Consider the following 13568-nt stretch of genomic DNA (forward strand, 5'->3'; position numbering starts at 1 on the left):
AGCAGTACACGAGACACTATCAATTTTCACAAGTTCGAATCATTTGCAATGAATCATACTTCTTTTGCAATACTGACAACCAATTAAAAAACAACAATCTCAGATAAGCAGGGATGAAATGAAGAGAATGAATTAGGAAAAGATCCCGCACACACAAAGTCATGGAAGAATCAGTCATGCTAGAAAATATCATGGACCACTTGATACATCTAAATTTATCCAGTCAGGGTATTGCTGGTACTTTGTGTTCAAAACATAATAATATGTCGATGCAGTGAACCACAAAACAGTACATACTGTATATCGTCGGCCTCATGCCAAAAGGGCCCTAACAGTGTACAAAGTCTATGGTGTTAAGGCCCTTTTGGCATGAGGCCGACGATATAGTAAGACCTGGCTGTCTTGCAAATCAAATCACACAAACAGAAGCCCAAGAGACAGATTTCCAGCAAAGCTTTGAAATTTGTTCAGATGCTGTCAATTTCTTTGATGGTAAGCAGCATACATTATTAAAACACCTGCTAATCTATGCGATGTTTATTTTGACAACTCGCAGTATTCACTGTTGCACAACACTTCATGAATCCATAACCAGCACCAACACTGCATGAAGCTAGTGTGACAAAAATGACTGTGCACAAACATCTTCACAACTTCAATAACTACATACCCTCTTGTAGCTGGAATTCATTTCATACATAGAGTGAAACCTCATTGGAAAGCATTACACCTCAACATATTGCACATAAACGTGGCAGGCACAATATAAAAGAATTCAACAAGATAATACTGGAACTACACAGCACCCAACTGAGCCTTTGTGGGGCTATCTGAAAAACAGAATGACCATGAACACTATCAAAGTCCCTCTCATGTATTTTTACTGACATTATGGAATAAGAGACTGAAAGATAAGGTTGGCTTGCATCATTTTGACACAGATTATATAATATTTTTCAATGAATTTGTGGCCTTACATATTGATCATTTTATTACAATCAGGGAGGGCACCTCTCTTTTACAATAGATCATCCTTCACTATTTTATCCGTATAAAGTGTGAAATTTAGAGGACAAGGGGTAAAGTATAAGATATGAGATGTAATAAAACACATGTGTACACATATAACAGACACATGTTCTAGCAATCATGTAAAAATTAAAAAAAAAATGAGCATATAAAAACGTTTATTATCTACATACATGTACCAAATGATAACATAATTGTATATAGTTTTCACACAGTCACAAAGAGCCCATCACCAGTAACAAAAAAAAGGTTCATACGAAAAAAAGACATTTCCCACACCAAAAAAAAAAAAAAAAATAGTAATAAACATATTAATACAAAATAACAATGAGAACAATAAAGCTCACTGTTCCTAAGTATAGTGTATAGATAATAAAATTCTTGCAGGTAAAACAAACAAAAAAAGTAACAGGGTGTTACAATCTACTTACTAGCCTACTGGAATGATATGATAAAAAATTGAATACTGAGAAGTGAACTTTTGTTATTTCAACCTGACATATGCTAATACTTGATGAAGTTTGCTGAAATTTTGTTCAGAAGTACTCACACAGAATATCATTCCCATGAAAGCATAATGCCTTGCACCTTAGTAAGCACATACATCTGGATGTGTATTTTATATAATAACATAACTTCTGTACATTAGGTGTTTAAAAAAGATCCAAAGCCTCTCAGTGCACCGAAACCAAATACTGCAAATGTGAAAGATCAGGTGGTAAAAAAGAAACCTGTCATAGATAATGCCAATGATACAAACCTAATAAATAAGATTAATGGTTATTACACTTGCCCATTTACTGTAACAGTAAAGCAATCATGTTAAAAAGCACTGTTTACATTTATTATTCATTTTCAGAAGCAATTGTGGACAACAACTCTTCATCAAATAAGGTTTTACCTACAATAATTTTGGCTGACATTTGGACCTCTGAAATGGTAATGATGGCTAACAGGCAGTTCACTTGCATATAAATTATGGTGACTGCTAATTTGTAGGCCTACAGCTTGCTGATATCATCAAGAAGGATGTATTATGCAGCTTGGGTAATAGTGGCTTGATTATAAAGTAATGGCAAACATTTCAGATTTCAATGGACATTCATACTGAGCTTGTATCTGTAAACTGCAGATAAATACTGAATTTTGATGTTTATTCTGGCACTCTTTTTACTGCATACTAAATGGGATGAAAACATAAGCATTTGCTTTGCATATTGATAAAAAGTGTCAAAATTCAAAATGTGCACTCACTGCATTGTTCACAACCAAAGTATGTGAGGCACCACATGTCTTTTACAGCTCAAATTCCTTTTTCCCGTAAAGCTTCAATTACCTTACTTTTTGGTTGATCTTCATTTTGCCTTACGAAGGAATCCCATGTCATATTACTAGCTGGCTTCTAAAGATGTGTGTCAGTCACAGCTAATTTCTAAGAAAATATTTTTTGAGTAAAAGCACAAAGTGAAAGCTTTAATTGTTTCAGTATTTTATCTGATGCAATCAAGAGCTATTATATGATCAAAACATGGTAACAATATTCAATCCTTTTATCCCACAATGGGTATGTTTGCTTATAGTCGACCCAAATTCAGCAGTTTAAGCAATGGTAAAATTGCAGGGTCACTTTTCTTTTTTAGTGAGAGGCTGGTTCATAACTGTATTATGTCTGAATTTATATCTAGATTCAACATGAAACAGAGCAAGTAGAACTGGCATACATATTCCTTTATAAAAATGTATTGTTTGTAGTGGTAGTGTTGATATCTTCCACAAGTAGAAATAAATATTGCTGTAGTAGTACAAGAAGAATCTCATCTATACCTTATCAGAGGGAATGGCTCTTCTTCTTCATTCTTTCCACTTCTGTTTCTCAATAATTGTAGCCTTTCCATGCGAAGGAGTTCAGAATGCCAATATCTTTCAGTTTCCCTTCTGCAACTCGTTTAGCATCTGGCGCTTTCTCACCCGAGTTCCTTGTCAACCTGTCCAGCATGTCATCTACTGCCTCTGGAGTCATTTTGGGATTTTGCCGATTCGATGTGAGTGGAATTTCCTTCCGTATCTTGGGTTGTAGAAATAAAAGTTTAACATTTTAATCAGTTTTCAGTATTCTGATATTCTGAGAGCAACAGATAAATGAAATGCAATGTAATACCAGCTTAAAGGGAACGCAAACCCAAAGAGCAATGTGGATTGAGTGAAAGCGGCAACATTAGCAAAGCACATCAGTGAAAGTTTGAAGAAAATCGGACAATCGATGCAAAAGTTATGAATTTTTAAAGTTTTTGTATTGGAACCGCTGGATGAGGAGACTACTAGCGGTTATGACGTATGAGTGGAGAACAATATAAAGAAAATATAAAGAAAATTCTACAAAAACTCAGTTTTCATGAAAATTACAAATTTCATCAACTTGATACTGACATAATGTTAAGGGTAGCAATTATTCCCGCTGCTTTCTGAAAGCGGTTAGTCAAGTGCCCTTTCATAATGCTAGAGAATTGAATTTTTGTTGAATTTCCTTTATATTTTCTTTGTATTGTTGTCCACTCATACGTCATAACCTCTAGTAGTCTCCTCATCCAGCGGTTCCAACACCAAAACTTTAAAAATTCATAACTTGTGCATCGATTGTCCGATTTTCTTCAAACTTTAACTGATGTGTTCTACCAATGTTGCTGCTTTCACTCAATCCACATTGCTCTTTGGGTTTATGTTCCCTTTAAGAAGTAGACAGGCACTAAATATGCACTCTAAAAAATTCCGAGTCAGAACTGACCCGGAACTGGGTCCATTGGGGTCACACACCATTCCGGGTCAAAAATGACTTGGAATTTGGTCATGAAGACCCCGAATGGGGTCACCCTGACCCAATTCATGACTCTGAATGGGTCATATCTGACCCCATTCCTTGTCATATCTGACCCAGAACGGTGTGTGACCCCAACGGACCCAGTTCCAGGTCAGTTCTGACTCGGATGTATTAAGAGTGTGGAATTCATGTAATGTTGCTGTCACAAAATCTCCCATTCACTGCATGTCAGCAAAGTGCATTTGAGAAGATACAGTACACCTTGATCAGTTGCAGTATTAACCACCAAGCTCTAAGGGCCGCTGTTTGTGTGTTTGCATCCATGCGCATGTTTATGTGTGTATGGAAAATACACACTTCAGGAAATACACATTTACATACATTTACACACATACACATCAGGAAGTACACATAGGCACTGTGCCAACACCGGGCAGAGTCTTACTTTTGCTCAGGTAGTGGTGTATGTGCATCTTCCTTAGGCCCTAACTCCAGGGACTTTAAGAATGTGCACTATGTATATTTAGCAATGATGACCATTACAAGCCTGTAGTAACACACTGAAGCAAAATAACCTTCATATCAACGCATGAGAATGTATGTGAAGGCATGTGAAATAATGAATGCCTGGATATTTCGCTTCCTCACCCAACCTTAAATATACAGTGTAACTCCTCAAGAAAGTACCTATATTCCTTGCTCAACTAAAGAGAAACAAGAATTCTTCTGATCTGAAAATTATTTTGTTTTTCAAAAAGATATAAAATGACCTGCAGAAGATGACTATGGTGCTAAACATTAAGACAACTGAGACTGTTTTCTCTTTCAAATTTTGTCTCCAGCACATTTCATACAAACGATAATAATGCATGTTTGAAGTGGAGGGAGTGGGTATATAGAAGCTGTTGATATACGTAGAGTAGATAATGGATTCACTCTCCTTGTCAGGCATCTACTAGTATTTCATTTCATGGTGGAAATGAGGTGTGTTCATGATATTCCCATTTCATCAAAATAATACGTCCACCTCCTTCACTCTTCTCATTATAGTTTATGTAGGTTTTGCATGGCATATTACAACTTTGCATGATATGATTGAACACTACCATAAATCATTTAGATGAATGACTATCAAACATTAAAGATAATATAAAGTTTTGGTACCTTAAAAGTTTCCCTGAGTTTCCTTGTCTTAGTTTGTGTTTCAGGTTAAAGTACCTTTCATATAACTAACACTGTGAGACTTACTCGCCCCAAAGTACTCTCATGTCTTAGTAATCATGCAATAATGATTTCGTACCAGAGCAGAGCGGGCTCTGAAAAATTCGAACGAGCCGTTAGTTTGACTCGACGCGGTACCGCGACAATCAATATACACGTATTGTACGAAACCATTATTGCATGATTACTATTAAGACATGAGAGCACTTTGGGGCGAATAAGTCTCACAGTGTTAGTTATATGAAAGGTACTTTAACCTGAAACACAAACTAAGACAAGGAAACTCAGGGAAACTTTTGAGGTACCAAAACTTTATATTATCTTAAAAGGAGACAGATCAATGTTAGCACAGTAGAATAAAGACAAGTTTTACCTCATAGAGTCTTTCTACCAGCTGGTCGACCTCATACATGCTGACTTTCTGGTGGCCGAGGTGCATATCATCAGGCTTGGTGATGGTGCCCCAGGGGCGCTTGGATGTGCGATGGGGAACAGCCATGATGCTTATACTGATAAGCTTCTGTGCACAGAGAGTAGGGATCACCTATTGTGGTAATATGGAGGCAAAAATACATATTGTTGAATATGTGTAGGATTTATATGTTTCTTGTATTTTTTCTTCCAGTCGGAAAATTTCTCCTTTTTTTCTCTATAATGGTGGATGTGAAATAAGATTATGTTGGGTGAAGTTAATGAAATTTATTGATAGTGTATTTTGGTAGTTTTTATAATTGAATTAGGGCATAAAAGTTATTCTTTTTCTCTCTTTGGTGTTAAGTTAAATGTATGTTGTTTTTTTTGTCCTGAAAAAGCTGATCAAATGTATCATGTTTGTTTGTAAATATGTATGTATATTTGTGTCCTTCCCAACTGTGTTGTAATGGACCAGGTCCATTGTATTTCTTTCCTTGTACTTACCTGCCTGTGGGCAGGTATAGTAACCCAGGATTGTTTCTTACATGCTTTGATTTGTGAAGATATAAAGTAATATGTTTTATATATATATAGTTACACTAACTCATGGAAGGAGGCCAGTTGTTTGAGCATCATTCCTTTCCTCACAAGACCACAAAAATAAACTGAATTGCATTGATTCAGCTTTGTAAACAGCAACATATGCACACCAAGTAAAAACATCAGATGATAAATCAGATGAGAAAGATATGTACATAGGTAAGCAAATAGGTAAAATTGGTGTGATATATAGGTACATATCAAATCCTAAAGTAAAAAAAGGCATGTTGCTGAAAGCCATTTGAGCTTGACACATTAAAGTGCAACCTGCTCAAAATTCACTTGCTCTAATTGTATGATTCTCTTTGCATGAATGTATAGAAATTGTGGGGGTTTTTTTTCTATGACCAGGTGAAACATGAAATAAACATGATTCTGCGCTTGGCACAAATCAAGGAAAACATATACAATAGGGTGAGGCTGTTTAATAGTAGATTCAATGTATCACAATGGTAGAGTCAGCAAGAAGCAGCATTACATAAAAGATGAAGACTAAATCAATATATTAGCAGGAACTAATGAATAAAATGTAATAAAGATTATGTATTCAATTCAAGTCATTCACCACATCTGAAAATAATGGGGAAAAAAAACACAGCACAGCTCCACTATAAATCTAACATTTAGCGTTACAATGTCATTCAGATTGAATAAACCTGTAACTACCACATAACATCAAAATCATCAGTGCAAGTAAATTAATGGCAATAATAAGAAAAATAATAGAATGAATAAAATCCTCCATACGACAATGTCTTGGGAATGTTAGACACGTTTGGACCACTACAATTAATGCTGGAACATAATTTTACTCGGGCTATATATGTAACGTTAGAAATACGTAAACACATCTTCCCGACTTTGGTTGCACGATCCGAATCACGTCTGCGAGCAGGCATTTTTGTGGTTTCCTTCGCAAGACATTGTAGCAGATATTTTCAGCGCCAGTGTTTATCACAAGCATATCATCACAATATTATGTGGAATTAAAAAATAATTTAGCTCGCTATACATTACCTGAAACACTTGTGATCAACTCGGCAGTGATTAATACCCTGCTGGCTGATGATACCCTGTTGGCGACGTATACAGTAAGGAACGATCGTGTCAACTACATGCAAATGTGTTGACATGGTACAAATTTCCAAACGCGCACTTGTCTTCGGTCGACTGAGTCCGGTTGTCAAGCACGGCAGGTGTACGTTGCTAGGCAAGGGTCTCAGCTATCCGGGGATGCACCACCAAGTGAGGGCGCTTGCTCAAGAGTTTCTCACAAAAATTTTTATCTTTCTTCTGTCTCGTTCTCCGCTGCTAGCTGCTGGTCCCCAAATTTGAGGACAACATCTCACGCAAAAGCATCACCCGGCAGGATAGGATCTTTGATTGCACGATCACACACGGAGGACAACATCCCGAAAGACAACAACAACACCCATATCTAGACGCAGTAGAGTAGTCTGTCGTGGGGTGTGATCGGAATCAAGAATCGTGTTCTATTCTGTAGACAAGATACAGTCCCATGCATTTAAATTTGTGCTGTGAGTTTCAAGTTGCTTTTACTTGGTTGGAGAATACCAGGTCCAGGGGTCTGTTTCATTAAAGCGATACGATTGATCTTACGCTTGATTTTATTGAACATAACTCAGCGAATCGAGCATAAGATCAATCCTGATCACAGATAAGTCTATTTGAATTTCATTAAAACGCTTACGCTTGATTAAAACAGATTTAATGCATAACATCAATTGCATCTCATGTTCGTAAAGGTCTTTTTTGACTTTGTGAAGAAACGGGCCTCAGCACACAGCAGGTATCGTACTGTCTAACACTTGTGTTGATTGCATGTTATAGTCTTATACCTTATACCTTACTCCTTACTATAGGGTTCCTTATGAGAAGTCGACCAGCAACATACTAGACCCTAGCTAGGTTGGATATGGATTGGAGTCACATTCATAATATCAAGTTTCGACATGATTAATGGGACTTGGTCTGAGAGTCTGATTCTATAACAACTCACGGGGCATTCCACTATCTCCACTGTCTTCACATTCGGGCTGGTTGCAGTTACTACCTGATTAACTAGACCCCTGAGGGGCATTTCATGAAGCACTTTGTGTTGATATTCACCAAGATATTTTTCTGTCAGACTGTTACAAGCTACTGAAATCCTTTCATCTTTATTGGCTGAGAGCGAATTTGTCCGACAACTTTGTCAGACAAAATGCTTCATGAAATGCCCCCTCCCCCAGATCTTGGTAGCCTGTATTCCTGTCTGTCATCCTTCAAACCCATGCAAGTGAGGAAAGACTTCCTTAAAATGCCCCCACTAATTTTTCCATACCACGCCACACTACCCAACCCATGCTAGCTTATGCACTGATGCACACACATTTGCATTTGACAAGTGGTAGGGTATGGGGGGAGGAGGGAGGAGTATATGGAAGTCTCCCTGCAAGTTAAATCCAGATATTGCTGAGATAACAATATTGCTGAGATAATATTGCATTGATAACTCCCCTACTGGGTACCATACTGTGTACTGTTTTCGGGTGAGGATTAGGTAATTATAACAAGGATCAGTATAGAGACTCATTTATGCCATAAGATTAGGCACATGTCATAGTCTTTGTATTTATTTATCTTCCCTGAAACTTGCAGGAGTGATTGAAAAAAAAAATCATGGCAGCCCTTCCTGATGATAATCCTGGTGGAGTCCTTGCCGAAGAAGGAAATGCTCCATGTGAGGCATTTGTGGAAATGCTCATGATGATGGGTATAGACAGAAATCTTGCAGAAAAGGTAATTGTTGTAATACCTGCAGCTGGTCTTTGTTTTATGTTGTTATTTTCACCATGAATTTTACTCAAAGAAAGAATAGGTTTTATGCTCACTGATAATTCAAATGTTCTTGTAAAGTGAGACATGTTGAAGGTACCCAGTACTCTAAAAACATACCGGGTACATTTGATTTACCATAGTAGTGCACCAATTGTGCCAATATAACTGATACTTCTTGACCGTTTTCCAGAACATTAGAAGGCTTCTTCAAAAGTTTGTTGTGTGCCTTTAAGTCATAAAAGTGGATTTTGATATATATATTGATATAAAATGAGAAAACAAAAATAAGCCCATTATATATTAACAGAAATAAATGAATAACTAACTACTTTTTTCAATTTCTGAAGCTTGCTTAGTTTGTAACTAGAAAAAAGCATTAGTCTTTTCTCTGTTTGTTTTCAGGCAGTTCAAACAACAGGGAATATCTCAGCAGAAGCAGCTGTTTCTTGGGTATTTGAAAATGCTGATATGTCGAAAGGAAGCATTTTAACAGAAAATGCACAGGTGAGATATTTACATCTATAGTGATATCATCTCCAGTGGTGCCATCATTTTTTTTTCTCTTTTTTTTTTTTCCATTGTATGGAGTTCCGAAAGTCATTTCATGGTTACAACAATGAGTAAGTCAGCAGTCTGGCAGACTAAGATTGTACATTGTAAGCTTCACTATCACTATTACATTGTAAGTTGATAAAACATTCAATGTGATGATTACCATTATGCTAGATGTTATGTTATCAAACATTTCAGAGCAATTAAAGAATGTTATCTTATACATACCGTTAATATAAAAGTATGAATTTACAAAAGTATTCTTCTATTCATAATAGAATATATGCCTTCATTTATCTTCCCCCCCCCCCCCCAACAAAAAAAAGAAAAAAGAATGCACTATTTTGAGCATATTTTTAAATCTAGAATGCCATTTTAAACTATATTCGACATCCTAGGTGTAGTCAACAACTAATCTCAGCCCGCCATGACATCAAATGTCTGGTAGTGGCAAGGATCTCATTTAACTCTTACAGTCTTCAAATCACTGTCCAGTTAGTCAAACCATAAATCCCAGCCCTGTGATTAAATCAGCACCACAATCTTAAAATGCTTCTGACAATGCATTAAACCTGTTGTTGACAGGACTAAAGGAGTCCAAGATCAAATCACCATGCTACTTTTTCACCCTCTGTTTTGTCGAAGGAATTTGATAATGTCAAGATGGTCTTCGCCGTCAATACTGCACTAAAGATGGGAGTCGGCAAAGTGGCGGCACAGGTAGGCCATGCCTGTCTTGGCCTCCACCGCATCCTGGTGCGGGAGCAAGAACAGTACGGGGATCTCCTCGTGCAATGGGAAGCATTCGGGTGAGATTGTATGACAGACTCCCTTTTCTTACAAATTGTCTTCAATTTGATTTGATTGACATTGAAATCAATCCCTTCATCGATTCCGTATTTGTATTGTTTGATATTGTTACTGTTACTGTTTTTATGATGTTCTGTGATTACTGTGTAGAGAAGGAAAGATTGTGCTGAATGGTGGATCAAAAGAGAGACTGGAAGAGCTTCAGGCACAAGCAGTTTCCCTGGGTCTTCCAAGCTACCTCGTTCAAGATGCTGGTCACACTCAAGTAAGTTTGGACAAAATCTGATTTCTCACTTTGTAGTTTGTTGCTACTGTTGTTGTTTCATGTAATCTTGGAAATACCGTATTGTCACTCTGTTGCAAACGTCTGAGTGGTGTAAAGCATATTTTACAGGACAAGGGGCTACATAACTTTTTTTAACCACTTGCGCGGTTGGGCAAGCGGATTGTCAAATTTGCTGCAAAACACTTGCCCAAACATTAATTTAGCTTGCCTGAAAAAAGTCCAAAACATAAGGAAATAATATAGAAAATCATCTGTAAGTCAAGGGCTTAATGAAACACAATTATTTGAATAAACAGCACACATCGATTTGCATGTTTAATCACAGTGGAGTAGCAAACTTGGTGTTTGTTACTCCATTGTGATTAAACACTCCAATCAAGTGTTGCTGTTACATTGCACTGGGTCTTCTTCACATACCAGTAAGTGTTGGAAAGTTGCTGAAATGACATATAAAGTGTCTTGCATCACTAAAGAGCCATTATCTTGGGCTTCTGTATGGTTGACTTTGTGGGTTTTTTTTTTTTTTGGGGGGGGGGGGGGTGGGGAATAAGTGAAACAATGGTGGCTACAATACTTTGCTTGCCCAATTCAGGCAAGCATTAGTTCTCATTGTTCAAAAACAATTGCCCAAATTTGATTTTCACTTGCCCCAGGCAATCGGGCAAGTGCTTATGTAGCACCCTGCAGGATAATCTTTTTTCAAAGTTTAAGTTCCATTTCCTGCACATTTCAGGTGTGAGATAGGAAGCTTGCTTAATTTGTCCATTGAAGAAATTTTTTGCAAGTGCTTGAATATATTCAAAGGAGTGGGGGAGGGTGGCCACAAATAAGAATAGGTGCCTTTAACATGATCACAATCCAACCATCCATCTGGTAGACACTTGTCCCCAATATTCAAGTAATGGTAGAATGTAGAGACTGATGGAGGCCCATCTAGGACACTTTGTTATTTATAGGCATTTTTTAATGAAAAATTTTCAAGTTTTTCAAGTAGCCACTCAAGATTTCAGCTGAGAATCCACATCTGTTCTATCTCCAAGTTCTATTTTCAGTCAAGCTTTTGCAGAAATGAGAGAGTCTCTAAAGAGGAGGTTGCCTCAATTTGTGTGTCAAAAGAGTGGTTGCTGTACTTAGGATGGTTTGATTTTGCTACAACACGCATTTCCCATAGACGCTTGCCTGAGTATACTCAGGACTCGTCCTCAACGGGTTAATGTACCTTCTCTCTTACACCCAAAGAGAGCCATTAATTATGTTCTCTTCTAAACCTGTCCAAGGCATCAAGTTATACATTTAAAGATATATTTCAGATTTGATTGAGATAGTGTGTTTGTGTACTTGAGGATTTTGAATGACTTTGATCACTTAGAAACATAGGGCAAAAAAAAGAGGAAAATCTTAGTATAATGCAGAGTAGCAGATTTTCGTTAAATTTGTGAGAAGGATGTGATGGTACCAATCTCTTTTGGGGGAATACGAAGGAAGCAATTCTATGTTAATGGGACTTGGGAAAACACATCAAATTAGGCAACATTTGACTTTTGCATTTACAGAAGAATAACACATGTAAGGCTATGAATGCACTTTAGGACTTTCATTTTCATCCATTTATCGAATTATCAGACACATGCGCCATCAACATACATGGAGGTGACTGTATATCATTCATCACAAGATTCTTTAATGGTTATGTTCCTGTTATTGAATTTTAAGAGTGACGAATGTTTTCATATGTCATGCTTCATTATTAATCCATGCATCTATAATACATTTCATTATAACAGAACACTATCGCTTGCTTCTATCTTTGTAGATTCCAGCCGGTTCATGTACAGTCTTGGCCATATTCGGACTTGCCAGTAAAGTTGATCAGGTGACAGGACAGTTAAAGCTTCTTTGACGAAGAGAGAAGCAAGAATTTGTTGACCAGCAGACATTCTGCCCCCCCAATGGAAGAGCCACTGTTCCATGTGCAACAATAACCGCCTGACGACAATAGTGCAGTGTTTGTAGCACACTATGCTCTCAGTGTTTGTGACATTGTTGCAGAGTGTCATTTGCAAGCGTAAGATTGGAGCTGTCCGTGTTTGCGATCGAAAGCAGTGTATATCTATGTGTGTCATTCGTGTGACTTTCACTGCTTGGATGTTTTCTGTGGTCTTTCACGATGGAGCTAAGTGCAGTGTAGTAATCAAATGACAGTTTAGTGCTTTTCTGCCAGTCAAGTTCTTATGTCTATCTCTGTGAAAAAGATGCTGGAATCACTAAGTATCATCATTGCACCTTGGTAGTCTCTTTCAAGGAAAGCTTGATTTTTTTTTTTCAAAGTTGTTGCAGATTTCATAACGGCACAAGTAAAGAATCACTGTGAACTGCCCATTGTTGTTGTTTTTTATGTTTAGGAAAAAAAAATGAGCAAGGATTACAAAACAGAAAATTCAATTAAATGCTGTGAGTTTTAAGAGGAAAATTTGAACAGATTTGAATTCTGGATCTTTATGTTTAATACAAAAGTTATCCTTTTTTGGACAGTCTGCCATGAAATGCCAGAATCATTTAGAGCTACTTGACTTTAAGTAGTGTTTGTCCTGTTTAAAGGACAAATTATCTGACAGGTTCTTAGGCTACATGATTTCAGGTATTAGGAGTAAAGATTTTTTTTTTCAGTGTTATGGATTTTGGAGATATCTCCCATGTGGTACATTATAGTGCAATAACTATGTTATGTTTCCCTGTCTAAGCAATTAATGGTGTTGGAATTGCGCTTTTATGTTAATAGTTGCATAGTGTTTTGAAGTGTCTATTCGACGAATAACTCACAATATTTTAGCTCCTTTACAGGTGTTTTGGACAACAGATGACTGCACCAATTTCATCTTGAAATGCCAGTGATATGCTGAAGTAGAAGTTAGTAGCCCTTCATCATATTAAAATGAGAAAATCATCCTTTGGGTTTTCATTAGTCATTCTTAATCATTTGTGCCACCATGAGCAAATGAA

At 37.1% G+C, this 13568-nt stretch overlaps 2 protein-coding genes across 2 annotated transcripts; one reads left to right on the plus strand and one right to left on the minus strand.

Annotated features, from left to right (window-relative positions):
- Positions 1-2810: 2810 nt before the first annotated feature.
- LOC139719800 (uncharacterized) lies at positions 2811-7146 on the minus strand. Its single transcript, XM_071631186.1, has 3 exons — positions 7097-7146; positions 5439-5609; positions 2811-3094 (listed from the first exon to the last, which is right to left on the minus strand). Exons 2-3 carry the CDS (start codon positions 5562-5564, stop codon positions 2903-2905), a joined length of 318 nt encoding a protein of 105 aa, XP_071487287.1. The 5' UTR covers positions 5565-5609; positions 7097-7146; the 3' UTR covers positions 2811-2902.
- A 1615-nt stretch (positions 7147-8761) lies between these two features.
- LOC139719801 (probable peptidyl-tRNA hydrolase 2) lies at positions 8762-12493 on the plus strand. Its single transcript, XM_071631187.1, has 5 exons — positions 8762-8881; positions 9323-9424; positions 10118-10281; positions 10433-10547; positions 12382-12493. Exons 1-5 carry the CDS (start codon positions 8762-8764, stop codon positions 12466-12468), a joined length of 588 nt encoding a protein of 195 aa, XP_071487288.1. The 3' UTR covers positions 12469-12493.
- Positions 12494-13568: the final 1075 nt, after the last annotated feature.

The sequence above is a fragment of the Diadema antillarum genome, unplaced genomic scaffold, assembly GCF_040938485.1.
Source record: "Diadema antillarum isolate AM-2024a unplaced genomic scaffold, OU_Dant_1.0 scf00000115, whole genome shotgun sequence".
In the NCBI taxonomy this organism is placed as follows: Eukaryota; Metazoa; Echinodermata; class Echinoidea; order Diadematoida; family Diadematidae; genus Diadema; species Diadema antillarum.

Coding starts and splice junctions, on each gene's coding strand:
- LOC139719800 (XM_071631186.1), bottom strand. CDS start 5,564: ATGGCTGTTCCCCATCGCACATCCAAGCGCCCCTGGGGCACCATCACC. Junction 3,095..5,438: donor TGGTAGAAAGACTCTATGAG/GTAAAACTTGTC, acceptor CTACAACCCAAG/ATACGGAAGGAAATTCCACT.
- LOC139719801 (XM_071631187.1), top strand. CDS start 8,762: ATGGCAGCCCTTCCTGATGATAATCCTGGTGGAGTCCTTGCCGAAGAA. Junction 8,882..9,322: donor ACAGAAATCTTGCAGAAAAG/GTAATTGTTGTA, acceptor GTTTGTTTTCAG/GCAGTTCAAACAACAGGGAA. Junction 10,548..12,381: donor AAGATGCTGGTCACACTCAA/GTAAGTTTGGAC, acceptor CTATCTTTGTAG/ATTCCAGCCGGTTCATGTAC.